Below are 18,939 nucleotides of genomic sequence, written 5' to 3' on the forward strand. Positions count from 1 at the left end.
TTTAGTTAATTTAAAGTTTGTTTAACCCCACAATTTTTACGCGCAATTAATCCAGTCGCAACAGCAGACACATCCACGTCAAAATTTAGCAGTAATAAATTTAACTCATTTACGGCCATTGACGCCTATAAATGTCAAAATTTAATTTTAACTGTTTCTATTAGTTTAACATTTTTTCCACTTTTGTCAAAAAAAAATTTTAATTATCTTTTTTTAAGACAAAAAACGAAAAGATTATCAAAAATGAGGGGCATCAGGCGATTACATTTTTTTATTGTAATTAATTGCATGACTTCAACAGTTAACTCACGATTAATCACAAATTTTATATCTGTTCTAAATGTACAATATTTTTTTTCTAGGTTTTCATACTCTTGTTAACAAAAGTGGAAAAAATTTGAAACTTATATGAATAGTTCAAATGATTTTTTGACGTCTATAGCCGTCAATGAGTTAAGCAGCGAAATTCAATTGTTTTTTGGTTTTTTTTGCCATCTCAGGGGGGCGGCCATTTTGCCACTTGTTGTCGACTAAAAATGACATCACAGTTGCTCTGGGCTCAGGTAACAACCAATCACGGCTCAGCTTGCTAACGTCACGTGACCAAATATCCAAGTTTATTTGTCGGAAATTTGCGAGTTCAAATTGTATTAAGTCGCAAATATTCAAGTTTTTTTCTCCTAAATTTGATACTTTTTTTCTCGCAAATTTGCCATCTTACTAGGTCACAAATATTCAAGTTTTTTCTTGTAAATTTGTGGATTTTTTTCTCTTGCAAATTTACCACTTTAAAATATATATTAAAAATATATATATTTTTGTAAATTTCTTATTTTTTTCTTGCAATATATATATATATATATATATATATATATATATATATATATATATATATATATATATATATATATATATATATATACACACACACACACAATACGATGCCATATATTCCTTATATAATTTTTTTTTTTTTTAATAATCAGAAAATCTGTCACTGAGGGGTGAATGTTTGTTAGTTCATATTTTTTCTCCAAAAGGCTTCTTTTTAGCGTAAGACCATATCCAGACATTCACCAACAATTTTTACGTTTTTCTTGTGAAACTTAGACATGTTCAAAATTTCCTTTTGACAAGGAAAACCGTTAAAACTGTTGCCGAACGTCTGGATATGGTCTTAAATTAAAAAGAAACCTTTTTGAAAAAATATAAACTAACAAACTTGCTCTAAAAACGAATTCAAACCAACTGAATTTGAAAAACAAAAGTCAAAACAAAAGTCAAAACAAAAGTCAAAACAAAACAAAAACTAACTTTAAGGAACAATCTAAAACTGATTCACAGCGAAAAGTCTCCCTTCCTGTTTCTGTGTTTCCACAACTGCTTCTCCTGTACATCACTACGCGTACCACTTAATGATGACTTCATTTGTCTTATTCTAATCGGAGTGTAAACCCTTCCTGTCAAAGAGTGTCAACATAACTAATGGGTTGAACGCTGAACGCATGTGAGCGCTGCTCAATTTGACACATTCATCTTTATCGAACGCGCTATCGTCTACAGTGGGAAAATATATGCATGAAAAAGGTCTTTCTTGAGCAATGACTGAGTTGAGATCATTACTTGTAATAAATGACATTTGGAGCCGCGCAGGTATGCTTTTCTGCCTCTATCTTTAAGGTTCTCTCGCTGCTAGGGAACAAGGGTTGCTTGTGAAGTAATGGGAATTGTGCGTTTCTTTCCTGGGCTGAAATACGGCGGGTCAGTCAAGAGTCAAGTCAGACGAAATGCCGTGAATATCAACTTCTCGTGGCATCTCATTACTCTGACAGAGGAGAATCCCTGCGCATTGTTAATCGCCTCATGTGCACCTTACGGAAATCAAAATGTATTTCAGATGCGATGGAGCAGAGTTTGGCGAGAGTAATTGCATGACTTGGCCGGACACCCCGTTTCCTCCATTATACAGATGTCAGCGTTTAAAGAGAGCCGAGCGCCGAGGCATGAAGTTGAAACCTTATCTCGACCTAGGAAAACTCCAGTAGGCGGTCAGGCTGGAACAAAACAAAAGGATGGTCAATCGTGAGAAAAAATGAAATACGCGCATTTTCCTAATAATGCATACTTCTCACAGCTGGTCCATTTTCCCAAAAATAATCTGCTGGTCTTCCTGACAGAACACGTGGCTGGATCACTAACACTTTCCAGATATCAAGCCGTTTATGACTCAGGATTATCTGCGGATGGATTTGACACGGGGCATTTCAACGCCACTGAGCAGCAGATGAATCGTGAAGCAGCAAAGTCGTTTTTTTTTACTGTACACAATGTCATGTGACCCACAGAAGACCTTGCAGTTTTCTTTTATCACAAACATCAAAAGGCATGATTCCAGTACGCCTACAGTATCGTACAGTTAACATTCAGCACACTGTTGAAAAGATCATCTCGATGGTGTTTATATAATAGAGTGTAAGTGGGATGGCGAGATTTTAGTCATCCGTGTAAATAGGGTGACATCATACCATAACAATTTGACAGTACAACAAAAAAAAAGAGACAGTGTCGTTCCTAATCCCATGGTCTCACATAGGAGACAAATCTGTTTACCAACATGACTGCAATGTATCGCTTCACACTTTATGTACTTGTAAGATTGGTCGCTAAATTTGGTAGGGTGGCAAAAATGGGACTTTTGCCAATGAGAAGTTTGAGAACCTTAAAAAATGTAATCAAAACCAGGATTATGGTAGCTTTGGATTTGTCATTATTATCGGTTTATTTCATTTTGACTTTTGTTTTTTTTACAGTTAATTGTTATCAGTTTTTGTGGAATAGTAATTAAGCAGCTAAATCCATCTCAGGGGGCGGCCATTTTGCCACTTACTGTTGACTGAAAGTGACATCACAGTGTCTAACGGCTAACGACTAATCCTGGCTCACAGTTTTCTGGGTTTGGTCATGTGACATTCGCAAGCTGAGCTCTTATGCTGCATCCGAGGATGGTCGGAAGTCGGATATATCCGAGTTGTTTTTTCCCAGTACTGACCTGAAAGCGTTAGAGGCGAAAGTAAACAACCAAAATGGCGTATAGTGATCACGATGTCATTTTTTGGTGACAGCAAGTGACAAAATGGCCGCCCCCTGAGATAGATTTTGCTCCTTAATTCTTATTCCACAAACACAATATTAATCAAACTGTTGGGGCCGCAATATAATATATTGTAAAGAAAATTTAAAAATAGCTACGCTCTCGAGAAAACAGGTCTTGTGCTAACTGTGTCACGCAAACAAATAGTCAGACATCACAAGTGGTCACTTCAGTGGGTATAATAGTCACACTGAGAGATGTTAATGACAACTATCCAAGCTTTTGCCTTGGACCCATCTCCAGAGAGAGATTATAGGACATGTTGGTGGTTCAGGTCAGTGCCACACATCCAAATCTCAAATCTGTGTGCCAGCCAAGAAGCTCTTTAGCGTCGATAGCCTGACTGGGCACAGACGACCACTGATCAGCTATTGTTATTGTAATGGTTAGCCAGCAGCCATCGCTGCCTCCCGCCAAACAAACGGGTGGCATTATATAAATATATTCCCTGAAATAAAAACATGCGCCAGTGATAATTATTATAACCATTGCAGTGCATCAAAGTAAGACGTGCTTGGATCAGAGAAGAAGCCCCCACCTGGCTGGTGTTTTAGAACTTGATTGACAGCAGCTTTCAAGACGCCTCCCTTTGAATGTTTGCGTTTGAACTCTGAGCTCAAATAATGATAAATATCTGCTTTCCACCTCAAAGACGTTGTGATGGAAGGTGAACATCTTAGTTTACCTGGTAGGGCACGAATGATTATCTGGAGTATTTGACATCATCTACATCCAAACATGTCATCAGAAGTCATGTCTACAGCTAACATAATGAAGGTGTGCACAATATGCAGTCTTAAAACTGCTGGGTCAAAAAGTAACACAAATTGGGTGTTAAAGAACGTTGATTACATTTTCCTCAATTTCAGTACATAAAATGGCAACAATGGCAAAAAACTCCAGCCCGCCCATAACCAACCTTCCACCCAATCTTCTGGGTCAAAATAAATAACCCAATCTTGGGTAATAAAAAACCCAATCTGCTGTAAAGCCGCAGCTACCCAGAGAGTTGGTCAGCAAAACAACCAATCTTCAACCCAATCTGATTGGTCAAAAAAATTAACACAACCTTGGGTAAAAGTAGCCCAATATGTTCAGACTCCACAGCTACCCAGGGAGTGGGTTAGCAAAATAACCAATCAAGCCAATCTGCTGGGTGAAAATAATTAACCCAATCTTGGGTAAAAGTAACCCAATATGCTCAAAAGTCACAGGTACCTCGTGAGTGGGTTAGCAAAACAAATAATCTTCAACCCAAACTGCTGGATCAAATTATTTAACTCAACATTGGGTAAACGTAACCCAATCTGCTCAAAATCTACAGCTTCCCTGTGGGTGGGTTAGCAAAACAACTAATATTCAACCCAAACTGCTGGATCAAAGGATTATCCCAACATTGGGTAATAGCAGCCCAATTTGCTCAAAATCTACAGCTTCCCTTTGGGTTAGCAAAACAACTAATATTCAACCCAAACTGCTGTATCAAAATATTCTCTCAACATTGGGTAATAGCAACCCAATTTGCTCAAAATCTACAGCTAGCCTGCTAGTGGGTGAGCAAAACAACCAATCTTCACTCAATTTGCTGGGTCAAAAATAATTTACCAACATTGGGCAAAAGTAACCCAATCTGCTCAAAATCCATAGGTACCTAGCAGGTGAGTTAGCAAAACAACCAATCTTAAACTCAATCTGCTGGGTTAAAATAGTTAACCCAACCTTGGGTAAAAGCAACCCAATCTGCTATAATTCCACAGTTACTTAGTGACTGGGTTCTCAAAACAGCCCAGCATTTATTTTATTTTTTTACATCATATCCGAGCATGTGTGCAGCATTTCTGAGTAGATTCTCTGCCAAAGGCTATCATATTTGTTCAGCGTTTGCTGTGGGACAACATTTAGGAGAGCATCATGGCTTCATTGTGGTCAGGCATTTATGGAAAGCACCTCCATCTAGCAGCAGTGTGTCGGTTAATCTGCTGTTGAATGACGGAGCTGGGGATGGAGCTTTGCCAATTGGATAATGCACCCACCTGGACGGGGGCTGCACGACGTTTTGGTTGAAACAGCTTCAAAGGGTCGTCTGACACAGTTTGTGTGCCGGGGCGCGTTGCTTGCATCTGTCTGCTAGCTCGCTGTTGACAGCTGTTCCCTACATCAACGTCTGGAGGAAGAAATCAACAACGCAGCAAGAAAGGGCACTTTGATGAGAATAAGATTGCACACAAAGACAAATACGCCTTAAATGAGAACCCGAATAAAGCAAGCAACATGTGTAATCTTCACCTGCACACTGTCAGGGAGGAAATGAGCTTGCATGCGAGTCAAATATTTCTCAAAGGCTTCTCTTATTTTAATAATGCAATTTGTTGAATTTTCTGACAGCTCGTCAACAGCGAAAGTGCAAAAGTGTTTCACTTTAAAGCCATGTTTACCAACCTTAATTGAGCCAAGGCACATATTTGTTGGAAAAACATCTCAGTGCACACCATCAAATCACATCACCAACAAAATTGTCACAAAAAGTATGTAAAACAGGTTAATTACGTACCTTCTGACATCTAGTGGAAGATTTAATTATTCTGCCTGTCACTGGCATAGAGAGATGGCCAAAAAATGTATAATTGAGGGAAAGAAGACGAGTTCCCATGACATACCTGGTTATCTCCCATTAGCGGGAATCATTCCTATAAAGCATCATCTCAGGTCTAAAGTTACCGACACATTGATGTTCTTTAAGTGACATCTGATCTATATTTTCCATATAGGTGGCTGATGAATTTAGGAAGTATGATATATTGCTTTTGATTGCTACAGTATTGATAAACAAGCATCAAATGTCAACATTATGGCTGTCAAGTATCCAAGTACAAACACATTATGACCATTTGGACTTTTTGCTATCGTGGCAATCTCAGCTTTCTACACCGATGAAAGCATTACGTGTTGATCATGTTCTGTGTAAGCCTTCATAATATAGTCAATCAACCAAAGAGAATGCATTCCCCGTGACCACCCTCCCCCACCTCAAACTAGGTAATGGACTTCTGATATGATTGGACCTTATCATGTTGGCCAGTAAAGTAGTTAGGCACATAAGGAGGTGTAATGTTCCTCCTGTGTGGAGGTAGTGAAAGTCCCCAGAGAGGAAGCCTCGACATGACCGCAGGAGGCCCTGCAAAAGGCAGCAGAGGAAAAGAACAAGGTGAGGTCTACGCTTCTCACCCACAGAGTTGGATTGCAACCAAAAGCTATATTTTTGACTGCAACCCAACAGGCTCATTGTTTTAAAGCAAAGAAAGCACATTATTCAAAGAAATCATGCCATTTGTATGCCTTGACACGATTAAAGTATCAAACTAAGTAAGAAAAAACAGTTGGGTCAAAAATGCCCCAAACTTGGTCAAAAAGGGTCCGACCCAACTTTTTAGGTTAATTATTTGACCCAAAAAGTTGGGTCAGATGATTAACCAACAAAAAACCCCGACTTGGGTTGGGTTCATTTGACCCAACTATTAGAGGGGGAAAGTTGGGTCAGTCCTATTTGGACTCAATTTGGGTTATTTTTGACCCAACTATTTTTAGAGGTCAAGACAGAAAATTAAACTAGGAAAGGCAAGGTTTTATTATTATTATTATTATTATTATTATTTATGTATTTACTTATTTATTTATTTTACTTGTTTTACCTATCAAGTCTCAAGCAGGGTTATGAAGTACACTGTAACAACAGTTGGGTAAAAAGTAACCTAATTTTGGTTTAAAATAAAAAAAGAAAGAAAGAAGGAAAAGAATAAATAAAAAAAAAAGAACCTACACACTACTTGTGTCAATTTGGGTCAACCAAATTAATTCTAATTGGGTTGTTTTTTATCCAACTGTTTTTACAGTACAAAGTAGCAAATTAAAATAAAGAGGGCAAAATAATGCTTTCACTTTTTACCTGCCAAGTCTCAAGCTTTGTGATGAAACACTCTAAAAACTGTTTGGTCAAAAAGAGACCTATCCACAACTTGCGTACATTTTACTCAACTCCCTGGGTTGTTAAAACAAACTGAGTCAAACTGGATTATTTTTGACCCAACTGTTTTTAGAGTGTATAATGTATATACAGTGAAGCATGATAGTGGCAGCATGGATTGAATTATGAACAGTTCCAAATAGCAGTCGATGCACAAAACCTTAAGGCTTCTTTCTGCTCAGGAAAAAATAAATAAAAATAACAACAATCTTATGTGGGATTAACCAGAGGCCCTTAAAATAGTGGTAAGTGTGTCCCCTCTCAAAAATATTTAATAATACAGGTTAAAGGTAAAAAGTTTTGAAATGATCACAAAACCTGGCATTTGAATGGGGTGTGTAGACTTTTTATATCCACCGTATGCCATCTATGCACAGTTTCGAGGTAAGCAGTAGGGTCGTATTTGCGTAGTCGTACTAATTTCACTTTGAGGCAGCAGTAATAAATTCTCACCCATGGGGGTAAAAAGAGTGTGGGGGGGGAATCCCAAATGAGAGGTAGTAAAACATGATGTAACAGCCTGGTTAGAGGAGAGCAAGACTTGTATAACATGGCTGTCTCTCTGAGGATTTTGTGGCTGCTAGCTCCAAAATAAATTATCTAATGGGGCTGTACTGTGAGAGTAAGTAGATTAATTTGGAGAGGAAATAAAAAGCTGCATGACAACATCGCATAGCCACCGTTTGCAATACTATATATTCCATTAAATGTACTCATGCGGGGCACAAATTAAGACACGTTTATAAAAAATAAATCTTGCGCTTGCTGATAATAGCTAACATTTTTCTAGAGCAGATTATTGGATGTTAAAGAGATGCAAAGGATAACGGTATGGGATGAGAATTGCGGGAAATTGTGGCAGAGGAAAGGTGCCACCTAGTGGTCGTGATTAAGCTCAGACTCTTTTTTTTTTTTCTTTCTTCTTTTTCTTTTTTTGGCCAAGGGGCTGAGCTGAATGAGCGCGCACACTCCATGAGGCTCACTCACCTAAGATCAACGATGCCGAATGCGGCCGTGTTCAAAAAAGTGCACACTCAAGAGGAGCACATCCATTTTTATGGAGGAGAACTTGTGACGCTCGCATGGAAAGATAGTTTGGCCCGAGCCCAAAATATTCACAGGATTATTTCTGGCATTACAATATACAGCAACGAAAACTACCAACACTGTTTAAAAAAAAAGAAAAAAAAGAAAAACTTCTGTATTCAGAGAACTTTTCTGTGGCACTGCAAAGAATTATCTCAAGAGGCACTGTGCGCAGTACTTGCTGTGATACCACACGGGAGTACTTGGGTTATTTTAAGTGACACATTTTTACTTATGAAAGCTATTATGAAGAAATATAGATGAAATTGCTGGGAAATAGCCACATGTGCTTCTACTTAACTGGCAGGTAAACAAGCTCGTCTCCACCTGTTGAGTAGAAGCACATGTGGCTAAATTGCTTCACTGTAATTATTTATGCATGGTATTTATTAATTGTACTACTCATTCTAATCTAGTGCCACTCTACGTCATCACAGTATCAGAGAACCGCCACTCTTACCTGGAGCTACTGTCACAATTTTATAGTTAATTCCTGTAGCAATAATGTTTGGTTATATGCCGACGCACTAACGTGTCACAGAGTGGTACGTCATCAGCGTGAGACCGCACGCCCTTTTCGGTTATGATTAAAGTCTGCAGCCCAGTTTTAAGAGAGAGACTGCGGTCAAGCCAGCCTCCCCTCAAAATGAACCCTCTCAAGCGAGCCGCCACTTATTTTGTTGTTACTAGACATTACGGTAATGAGCCGCAGACGAGCAGCGAACGCCACTTTCAAAATAAAAGTCGGTTAATTCACCATATTTCACTGTCAACACACTTAATTAAAAATAAAATATTAATTAAAAATTAGCAATTCAATATTGTAATACCACACCAGTCTTGGAGGACATTAGATCACCCCAGGTGTCCCACAAAAAAGGTCCCATCAAAATCTTATGTTGAATGACAAAATAAAAGCTCAGTGAATGTTTCACTGTCATTACGCCTGATATATTTTTTTTTTAAAAAGGATTAAAATGAGCAATTCGATATCATAATACCACACCAGTCCTGGAGGACATTAGACCACCCCAGGTGTCCCACAGAAGAGGTCCCCTCAAAATCTGATGTTGCCTGACAAAATTTTAACTTTAACAATTCCCATTGATTTCTGTAAATAGATTTATTAGTTTGCAATTTAAAAATCCCTGGACTTTTGCAAACCTCAATGCCGCTGTACAGAATCGCAAAAAAAACCCACCTCTTCCTCTAAAAGAGTCACATCCGTTTCTAATCATTTTGCAAGGCAACATCTGGATTTAAAGTGACGGCAAGATTCCAATATAAAATTGTGAAATTTTGAAGAAACAAAGTCTCCACTTGCATGAAGTCGCCCTTTTGGCGTCTTTGCGTAAATAACAAAGTAGTCTGTGACCAAATTGGCCTCTTCATTATCCCCCTCCCCGCATTTGGAGCTCATTGAAAGGCGACGTTGTTGCTTTAAGATTGTTGTAGCAATCAGCCATGGCTGATGGCTCTGTCCATTGTTGGGGCGAACCGGATTGATAACGCGGGGGCCGAGTTGGCGCATCTCATCATTGGAGCAGCTGCGGAGCACGACACAAGCCTTCAAGTCCTCCACGCATCCTGGCAGACATGGGTGAGACTTCTTCGTTACTACTTCAAGAAGAAGAAGAAGAAAAGAAAGAAGTAAAATCACTTCTGATAGTTAGAACGGCACCATCGGAATTTGGGTTATGACTGGAGGACGGGAGCAAACTTCTCTGTCACTCGATCGGCTTTTAAAATGCTTTTTTTGACTTGATTTGTTTGAGTAATTTATTTGGAAAATAACCTGTAAATGCAGTTATTTATAAATATAATACTGTGGAGTTAGACTTTTTTTGACGTCGCTAATTAAATAATCAAATGCACCTGTGGCAGCATTTGATTATTTACCCATTTCGACAGGCCACAACATTAGGTACACTTGAGTGAATACAAAAATTGTATCCCAAAAATCTGTCCTTATAATGCTAAGTGAAAAATAAAGTGGAATTGTAACCACAGCAAAATTCCCAACATTATTTGTAAGGGCAGCCATGTCTGTGCCTAATGTTGTGGCCTTTTAGGTGCTGTTTTTGTGTGTGTGGGCTTCACAAAATGGTGTTTTTAATGCTCTCACCTGCCTCCCAAAGGGTGTGGGGGACACGCGAGGTGTTTTTGCTAGGAAAAAGTGTGAAATAACTGTGAACGCCATCTCTCTCGCTGTGATTTGCTTCGCAACTTGTTCGGGCTCTCACCCAATCGCGGTCGCGATTGGCCCCCGGCCATGTAACGGAAGACATTTAATGGATGCTTGGCTGTTATTTTCTCCCCGCTTCTCTGCTGGCCTAATGTGGAAAATTGCAAGTGTGCGTCTGCCCCTATAGAGTGTCATTTGGAAAAGTGGCCCTCCTTTTGAGGAAAGATACACACTTTGCCAGAACAGCGATGTCCTTGTGTTTATGTGCTCTATACGCTTGGCACTGCTGCCCGCGATGGTACCAACCGCAGTCTGTCATCCTGTGTGCATGTACTCGCATGCAGTTTTTGCGCTGGCATTGATAGAAAACGTTTCTTTGTTTTCTTGCATGTTAAAAATAAAACTCAAAGTTGAGAGGCTTTTTTTGCAAGAAATTTATTCAGAAATTTCTGAAGTCATAAAGGGACCCCACTGAATCAGCAGTTGTTCCTAAATGTGTCTTCCTAGTGGACCCATCCCAACTTATACAAAAACAGTGTTTACAGACTGTCTCCTGTCTTTGTGGCAAGAGTGAAATACAAAAAAAGCAGATAATAAATCTTCAGCTCGTATCTTAGTCCACTCCAGATGTAGGAAAATAATTAGTCCCGGCCCTTTCTTGACCTGATGATTTATGAACCGTCTTGCACTCTTCTAAACATACACCCCTTTATAGATAAGAACAGAAACCTTATTAGACATTCCTTTCCCAGGGACTAAAACAAAGACACTATACATCGAGTAAATTTGAATGAACTGTTTTCTTATTACTACACAGCTATAACTGAATTCAAAACGGTTAAAATATCAATTGAAACAGTAAAAAAATGTTAACAATGTTAACGCTTGCCTTCACACTGTTGCATTGTTGGCGTTTTCCATCCTTTTGCGGTCACGTGACTGCTCACTATTATCGCACTTTCTCCTCTGAAGGGAGTCAATGAATGTGGCGAGCATGGAGGTGCCTCTGGCTTTTGTTTGTGGGACATTGGCGGCCCTTGTGCCCCCGCCAACACGTGGGACAAAGACTGTTGTCTTTTGCAGTCACAAAAGCGGCATCTATCTCGGTCAGCCTCCTCCTTTTTCTCACAGTCGCCATGCTGCCTCGTGAATGGAGTCAGGGTGCGAGCTGGGGTCGAGTCGGACGCATGGCCTTGACCACTGCGTCCATTCACGCAACACACGACCAAAGGAAGCTTTAGAAAGTGGAAAGAAGTTTGTATGGCAGCAGATGGCCCCTAAGAGGGATCTGTAATTAGAATGAATTAATACAATATTTAGATTAGGACTGAACTATCTATCTCTCTCTATAATAATAATAATAATAATAATAATAATATAAGGGGTGTTAGAAAAAATCGATTTGGCAATATATTGCGATATTACAGCGCACAATTCTCAAATCGATTCGATATGCGGCCGAATAGATTTTTAAACATCAATTTTTTTATGGGAAAATTCAACAAAACGTCTTACTTACGGTTAGGATTCACACATTAAGCATGGAAGAATGTTGTATTAATGGAACATTAAGCCTTAATATTTTATTTCAGTGCTGTTCTAACATGAAACAGACTGCAACCTGTTTGTTAACTGCAGTGGCTCAGTTATAAGCCTGTTTTTTCTGATAAATAAATACATTTTCATACAAATCTTACAGTGTACATGTACAAGTTTACTGATTAGTATTTTCTAAATTTGAGTTTAAAATTAATCGGCAACGAATTGAATCGCGACCTATGAATCGTGATACGAATTGAATCGGCAGGTACTAGGCAATTCACACCCCTAATATATATATATATATATATATATATATATATATATATATGGTTTTGTGTTGTTGTCAGGTTGCTACGAGTGCTGTATGCGTTGCCTGGGTGGGATACCGTACTGCTCTCTGGTCGCCACGCTGCTCTGCTTCTCCGGCATCGCCCTCTTCTGCGGATGCGGTCACCAGGCGCTCACGGAGACCGAAAGGCTCATCGAGACCTACTTCGCTCGTAACCTGCAGGATTACATCACCCTCGCTTACATGTATGTGCCAAATTTTTACGTCAAGACGGGATTGTGTTAAATGAAATACACACTCTTAAAAACAGTGGGGTCAAAAGTAACCCAATTACGGATCCAAAATATGCCAATCAAAAGTTGGGTCAAATTAACCCAATAGAGGATCTGACCCAACTTTATGGGTTGTTTTATACAAAATTACCCAACTTTTTACCCAAAGTTGGGTCAAATTAACCCAATAGAGGATCTGACCCAACTTTATGGGTTGTTGTATACAAAAAATCTTTTATATATATATATATATATATATACAGAACAACCTAGAAAGTTGTGACAAATTAACCCAAGCAGATGATCTAAATTTTTTACCCAAAATTGTATCAAACTAACCCAAGTAGAGAATCTGACCCAACTTTCTGAGTTGATTTATATATAATGACCCAATTTTGACCCAGAATGGTGTCAAATAAACCCAAGTAGAGGATCGGACCCAACTTTCTGTTTTTTTTAATACAAAATGACCCAATTTTTTATCTAAAGTTGGGTCAATCTAAACCAGCTAGAAGATTTGGCCCAAGTTTTGACTCAAAAGTTGGGTGAAATTGACCAAAGTAGAGGATCTGTCCATTTTTTTTTACCCATAATTGGGTTATTTTTTACCCAAAAGAGTGCATTTGGATTATTTTTAATTTTTTTCAATGTGTGTATTTTACCAGTCGCTCTCTTCCACCCTTCGTAGCATTCAGTATTTCCAGTATGTCATCTACGGTCTGGCCTCGTTTTTCTTCCTCTACTGCATCATGCTGCTGGCCGAAGGCTTCTACACCACGAGCGTGGCCAAGCAAACCTTCGGGGAGTTCCGCAGCACCATGTGCGGCCGCTGCCTCAGCTCCACGGTGAGACGCGCCGCAGTGAGTAATGGGGAAGATTGGATGTGGCTTAATACACATCGGTCCCGCCGGGTGCCCGAGCTGAAAATCAAAAGGCCTGTTAAAAGCCCTTTGGGGAAGATGAGGCCACAAAGCATGTGTTGAGTGATTGTGTCGCAGGAGCGAGACGTTTTAAGTGATAATCAGAGAAGAGGTTAATGTGCTCTCTAAATGAAGCATTATAAAAACACACTTTGAGTACACTCGCAGGCAAATGACGTCAATCCTGCTTTCTCGCGCAGTTCATAGTGATGACGTACGTGCTGTCTCTGCTGTGGCTCCTGGTGTTCGCTTTGTCCACGCTGCCCGTCTATTTCTTCTACAACATGGGGGCCACCTGCCACACCATCGACGAGCTGACGGAGACCCCAGCGAGCATCAACCAGCTGTGTGTGGATGCGCGGCAATACAGTAAAGTTCATTTGGAATACTTGCCAATTGTGTTTGTCGCATGAAAATCCCAATTGTTGGCTTTCGGCCAGAGGTGGCAGTGGCGAGTAAAGTGATAAACTTCCGGAATGCATATGAGAAGATATTTCATTAATAAAAAAATTGTAGTTGTATATCTAGTATCAGGAAAAATATGAATACATAAAAAATTAGACCAATGTTTTGTAATGGGTGAAATTTAAATGCATAATTATGACCCAACCAATTTAATCTGATGATTTAATCAGCAAATATAAAGCTTCTTTTTTTTTTATATCAGCAAAAATCAATCAGTTTTTTTTTTCCAATTGTTTTTATTTTTAATGCATTCCACCATAAGACAAAGGGAATCAAACCTTCGCTTCACCCCCCAAAAAATCTGCCAATTTTTATTTATTTATTTTTCTCTCTGCTCTACAAGTACATTTTCTAGATGAGTGTTTTGCGCTGATTCTGAATCTGCCCTCATTTTTTGTCTACCACATTAGGTTTTCATAATAATAATAATAATAATAATAATAATAATAAATAAATATAACAATAATAAAGTGTAATATGTTAATGAATTTAGTATTAGGTTCAGCAACTTCTGGAATTAAATGATAATAAATTACAACACATGAGAAAATCTATATTGTACAAGCTTTTGTAGATCAAATTTAAAATAAAATAAAAAGAAAGAAACGCTCCAAAAACAGATTTTACCAGAGAAAAAAAATACATATTTTTTAAACTGGCAACCAAAATAAGTTTAGGGACGCATAAAGCCGTCTCCGATTCGAACCTCTCCTGATTGTATCCATAGTTACAAATCACCTGTTTTGATTTGAGGCGGGGAAAACCCCTTTAAAGTTTAATTTGAATGTGATCCAGCTTGTGTATCTGGTAGCTTTTTCAGACCTCATTTAAACAATAAAGCACAATGAAAAAGAAATTCTGAACTGTTGTAAAAGTTTTCTCATTTTGGCCATTAAGTATTTATCGTTCCCTTTCACTCATTGATTTTATTGGTGAGGGGGAAAGAAAAAAAAACTTAGCAGGGGGTCTGCTTTCTCTTTGAAAAGTCACTTCTTTGCAAACTCCCCTGCTGCTATTGTAATAAACAGCAAGTAAAAATAGCCTCCTTAATTTACAGCAGTTGCTCAAAAGCAGAGTTTTTTTCTCTTTTTTTCTTTTTTCTTTTCTTTTCTTTCTTTAATGCAGACGTCAATACACTTTGGACCCGGGCCTGTGTTGTTGCTTGGTATTTTATAGCAGGCGGACAAATAGCGAACCTGAAATCATAAATCGTGCGCGCGCTGAATGCATCCAATTGATTAGAGCGCCTTGTCGTCAACAGAGCTCTTGCCGTGGGACGCCGTGCCGGGGAAAGCTTGTGGCATCACTTTGGCCACCATTTGCAAGACGAGAGAGGTAAGAGAGGCCAAAAGATTGCGCTTGAAGCACACACACACACACAAACACACACACGCGCGTGTTTTTAATGCAAATCTTCTGCTATCAGTACCGGATGACCTACGACCTCTACATCGCCGCCTTTGTCGGCGCGGGCATCACCCTCATGGCCCTGGTGAGTGATTATCCGTCCGCCGCGGCGCTTTGGCCTTTTGGCGGTATTTACGGCTCATGTGACTGGTGACGGCGCAAGCGGAGGCGACGAGGCATCCCGGGCCCGCATGACTGATGACTTTGAGGACTATCGCTCTCTGTTCTCCGGTCTCAGCTGACACAAACATCATCACAGTGCTGTAATGTCTGCTGGTTTCCCAGCCAGGCAAAATGGTGGGGCCATTATACTCCCATGGCCCATTACATAGCCTATTACACGGGCGGGATCAAATGAATGTCATTAGCAGTTCATCATGTCTTTGTTTTTGCTCTCTTCTAATGAGCGCCCCCCCCCCCCCCCCATCCCTCTCCTTCGCCCCCTCCCCTGTCTGCTGTTCTCTTCTTCCAGCTGACCTATACGGTGTCGACCACCTATAACTTTGCCGTGCTGCGCTATCTGGGGAGGAAGGGCATAGGTGCACGGTGTTAGGCTGGCCAATGAACTTCCTGTCTGCACGGTCAGCACAGCACGGGGATTTCGAGGAACTGCAACCACTTTCTTCCTTTTCATCACTTAAGGGCCTGTCTACACACTTGGGTGTTTACACGGCAAAAGACTTTCAAAACTTTTTTTTTTTTCCATCTTATGTTGTTCTTTTACTTTTCTATGAGGGTTGATGCATGCGTCAGTTTTATTCCGATGCCACATCACTAAACTACTGTATTTTGATTTTGATTGTGAGGTTTTCTTTTTTGATTTGCTGGAGGTTATACACTAAAAACGGTAACCCAATATAGGTCAAAAAGGAATGATCTAACTTTTTGGGGTACAGTGGGTGGCGCTATTCATTGGAGATAGGGGCCGGGCCGGTCCATGAATAGCAAAAATCAGTTTATAACAGGTGCACATTGAAATGCATCGAGGAGTGGGGAGGGAGAGGGGACAATGGGTCAGAAACGACCCAATTTGGGTCAATTTGACGTTGACCCAACTACCTTGGTTTGTTTTATACAAAACAACCCAAAAGTTGGGTAAAATTTGTCCCAACTTTCTTGGTTTTGTACAAAACAAACCAATGTTTAGTTTTGACAAAACAACCCAAAGATGGGTCAAATTGACCCAAGTTAATTGAGCCAACTTTGGGTTGGTTCATACACACGCACACAAAAATGTACCCAATTAAACCATCTCTGGCTTGTGAATGTTGGGAAAAATTGACCTAGGTTAGTTGACCCAACTTTAGGTTGTTTTGTACAAAACAAGCCAATTTTGTGTAAAATTAATCATGTTAATTGACCGAACTTTGGGTTGGTCTGTTAAAAAAAAAAAAAGTTGGTAAAATTGGCCCAACCTTGGTTTGTTTTGTACAAACAAACCAATATTTTTCTTTTGCAAAAACACCCAAAGTTGGGTAAAACTGACCCAGGTTAATGGGTCGGTTTAATTATTGATCCAGCATTAAGGGTGCATAAATTTAAAAAAATTAAAAAATAAATAAAAAGCTGATAAATTCAGTACATGTTTTCTTCAAGAAATTGGGTTAGGGGGGACAAAAAACGAAAACTTATGTATTTTAAAATCATTGCGAACCCACCAAACAACCCATTGTTATGAATTTACACCCCCCCCCCCCCTTATAAATAATAGCAAAAGCTGGGTCGAATGAATAACCCAAAAAGTTGGCTGTGCCCCTTTTTGACCCGTATTGGGATAGTTTTGATGCTGAAAACTACCATTTTTGCCTCGCAGCATTCTCAAAACAAGCTCAAAAGGCAGTAATAAATTAACATGAACTAAAAAGCCAATTTGCAACCCGCGCAGCAGACAATGGGGATTATGGGTAACCTTGGCTACCATTCCTCACATCTGGTTGTCATGGTGGCAGGCGAGCACACATTTGCAGTCTCCCAGCTGACCTCTGGGACTTTTCTCACGAGCCGCCTCCACAATGGAGTAGGCTTTTTTTGGAAAAAAGTGGCCAATGAAAAATCAGTTTGGGGGCCAGCTGCGAGACGAGTCTCCACCAGGGGTCACGTGTCAAGGGTCCCGTTTTGTGAAGCGTCAATGGGACAGCAACCATGACCTCCACCTCCTGTCCAACAATGGAAATGATGGATTGCAAGTGAGCTGGCTAAAGGAATTTGAGATTATTTTGTTGTTTGTTTCCCACAACAAAAGGACATTCTTGTTACACGTATGATCGAGTACGGTCTGAAATTGTTGGCAAAAGTGCTACCTCACGAGATTAAAAACCACTTTTGGGATGAGTCCGTTTTAAGGCCACGATCTAAAACATACATGTCTCTTATTGGATACACGCTAATAAGCAATTATTGATGAATTGTTCAGCCCTAATCGCAGCAAACAAAACAAAATGTCTCTGCTGTTTGTCTATCAATGTATTAATGACTCATTTTATTACATAAAATTTGCGTTGTTATTCTCAAGGAATTTTGTGGTAGTTATTGTATAACATTTTCGACTTACTGATGCAGTATTAACATTTTTGTAAACTAGCAACGTAGTTTTATTTTTGATGAAAGCTTTATCTGGCTGTTTGTTTTTGTTGTTGTTTTTTTCTGTTGTTATTTGATAATAAAAGGAACATTAGTTTTTGCGCAGCGCGCCTGAAAGATTTATTTTCCAGGCATAAACACTCCATCTTTGGCTTGCTGACACGCTGTGCGATGCCCATGCAGCCGTTCTGTATTTTCTTCTTTTGTCCTCAGGTGCACTCCGCCATGCAGCTGGCGATGAACCTGAGGAGGCTGAGCTGCAGGGCCAAGAAGCAGGACTACGACCTGTACGGCCAGCTAATGCGGGATCGAGGAGGGACGCTGCGATCCCCCTACCCGGCAAATTTATCCGACTGTTCCTGACACGTTTTTTTCATTGTAATTTGTTCAAATCGCAAACCTACGAGTCCCTTCATTGTCTTCTGTTTTCACGGGAAATTGGCTATTTTGTGTTTGCCTAGCGAGCTATATGACCCCGATCAGCGATCGCTTGGAAGTTTTGTTTGTACTGAGCCGTTATGTGTCAGCGTCTAGTGCCAATTTACTGTTATGTTCCTCGTACAGTCGGTTCCTTCGCAATATAACTTGTGGGGAATTTCGATGTGTGATGTGCTTTTTAGTGAAGGGAGAATAAAAATGCTATTATGCACTACAAGGACGTAAGTGGTGGCACATGAGGAGAAATGTAGAATTCACCATACCTTTTCAGCTACCTTGCAACAGTAAAATTTAATGAATTGAAGGAATGGAGGTAAAAATCTTGTCAGTTTTGTCAGAATCTGTGCCCCAAAAAATACTCTAGATGTTTTTTTGCTGCATCTGATTATAAAAAATAATGTGTTGACTATATGTCATCGAGGAGGCGGGACTTCCGTTTTTTCACCCATCAACTTGTTTCCGGTTTGCGACGTGTGGGCCTCGTCCCAGAACTTGCGCTTCCGCCTTTGTGCCCCTCGGTTGCCTAGGTGACACTAAGTTATACACAGTCGCTTCAATTAATCAAGCATGTACAAAAAGCAAA

The 18,939-nt window shown here is 39.7% G+C and overlaps 1 protein-coding gene and 1 long non-coding RNA gene across 4 annotated transcripts; one reads left to right on the forward strand and one right to left on the reverse strand.

The window, feature by feature from the left end:
* Nucleotides 1-1,938: 1,938 nt before the first annotated feature.
* Nucleotides 1,939-8,817, reverse strand: LOC147168697 (uncharacterized). Its single transcript, XR_015095901.1, has 5 exons — nt 8,719-8,817; nt 6,214-6,326; nt 5,185-5,315; nt 2,126-2,237; nt 1,939-2,054 (listed from the first exon to the last, which is right to left on the reverse strand). It is a non-coding gene; the product is annotated as an uncharacterized LOC147168697 (long non-coding RNA).
* An 873-nt stretch (nt 8,818-9,690) lies between these two features.
* On the forward strand, nt 9,691-18,678 carry plp1a (proteolipid protein 1a). 3 transcript variants are annotated; one of them, XM_086084183.1, is made up of 7 exons: nt 9,691-9,858; nt 12,333-12,519; nt 13,235-13,391; nt 13,667-13,835; nt 15,193-15,266; nt 15,358-15,423; nt 18,132-18,678. In XM_086084183.1, the coding sequence occupies exons 1-7, from the start codon at nt 9,855-9,857 to the stop codon at nt 18,279-18,281; spliced, it is 807 nt and encodes a 268-aa protein (XP_085940309.1). In that variant the 5' UTR covers nt 9,691-9,854; the 3' UTR covers nt 18,282-18,678. The 3 variants fall into 3 exon arrangements, with proteins under 3 accessions (XP_085940309.1, XP_085940307.1, XP_085940308.1); XM_086084181.1 differs by having other exon boundaries at nt 15,811-18,276; XM_086084182.1 differs by having other exon boundaries at nt 13,667-13,812; nt 15,811-18,276.
* Nucleotides 18,679-18,939: the final 261 nt, after the last annotated feature.

Source organism: Leptonotus elevatus, chromosome 9 (genome assembly GCF_054856555.1).
Source record: "Leptonotus elevatus isolate MCC_2025b chromosome 9, RoL_Lele_1.0, whole genome shotgun sequence".
Classification (NCBI taxonomy): Eukaryota; Metazoa; Chordata; class Actinopteri; order Syngnathiformes; family Syngnathidae; genus Leptonotus; species Leptonotus elevatus.

Excerpts from the sequence above, each read along its gene's own strand:
- plp1a (XM_086084183.1), top strand. Across the intron at positions 15,267-15,357 it reads CCATTTGCAAGACGAGAGAG|TACCGGATGACCTACGACCT; the intron begins GTAAGAGAGGCC and ends TTCTGCTATCAG. Across the intron at positions 15,424-18,131 it reads GCATCACCCTCATGGCCCTG|GTGCACTCCGCCATGCAGCT; the intron begins GTGAGTGATTAT and ends TTTTGTCCTCAG.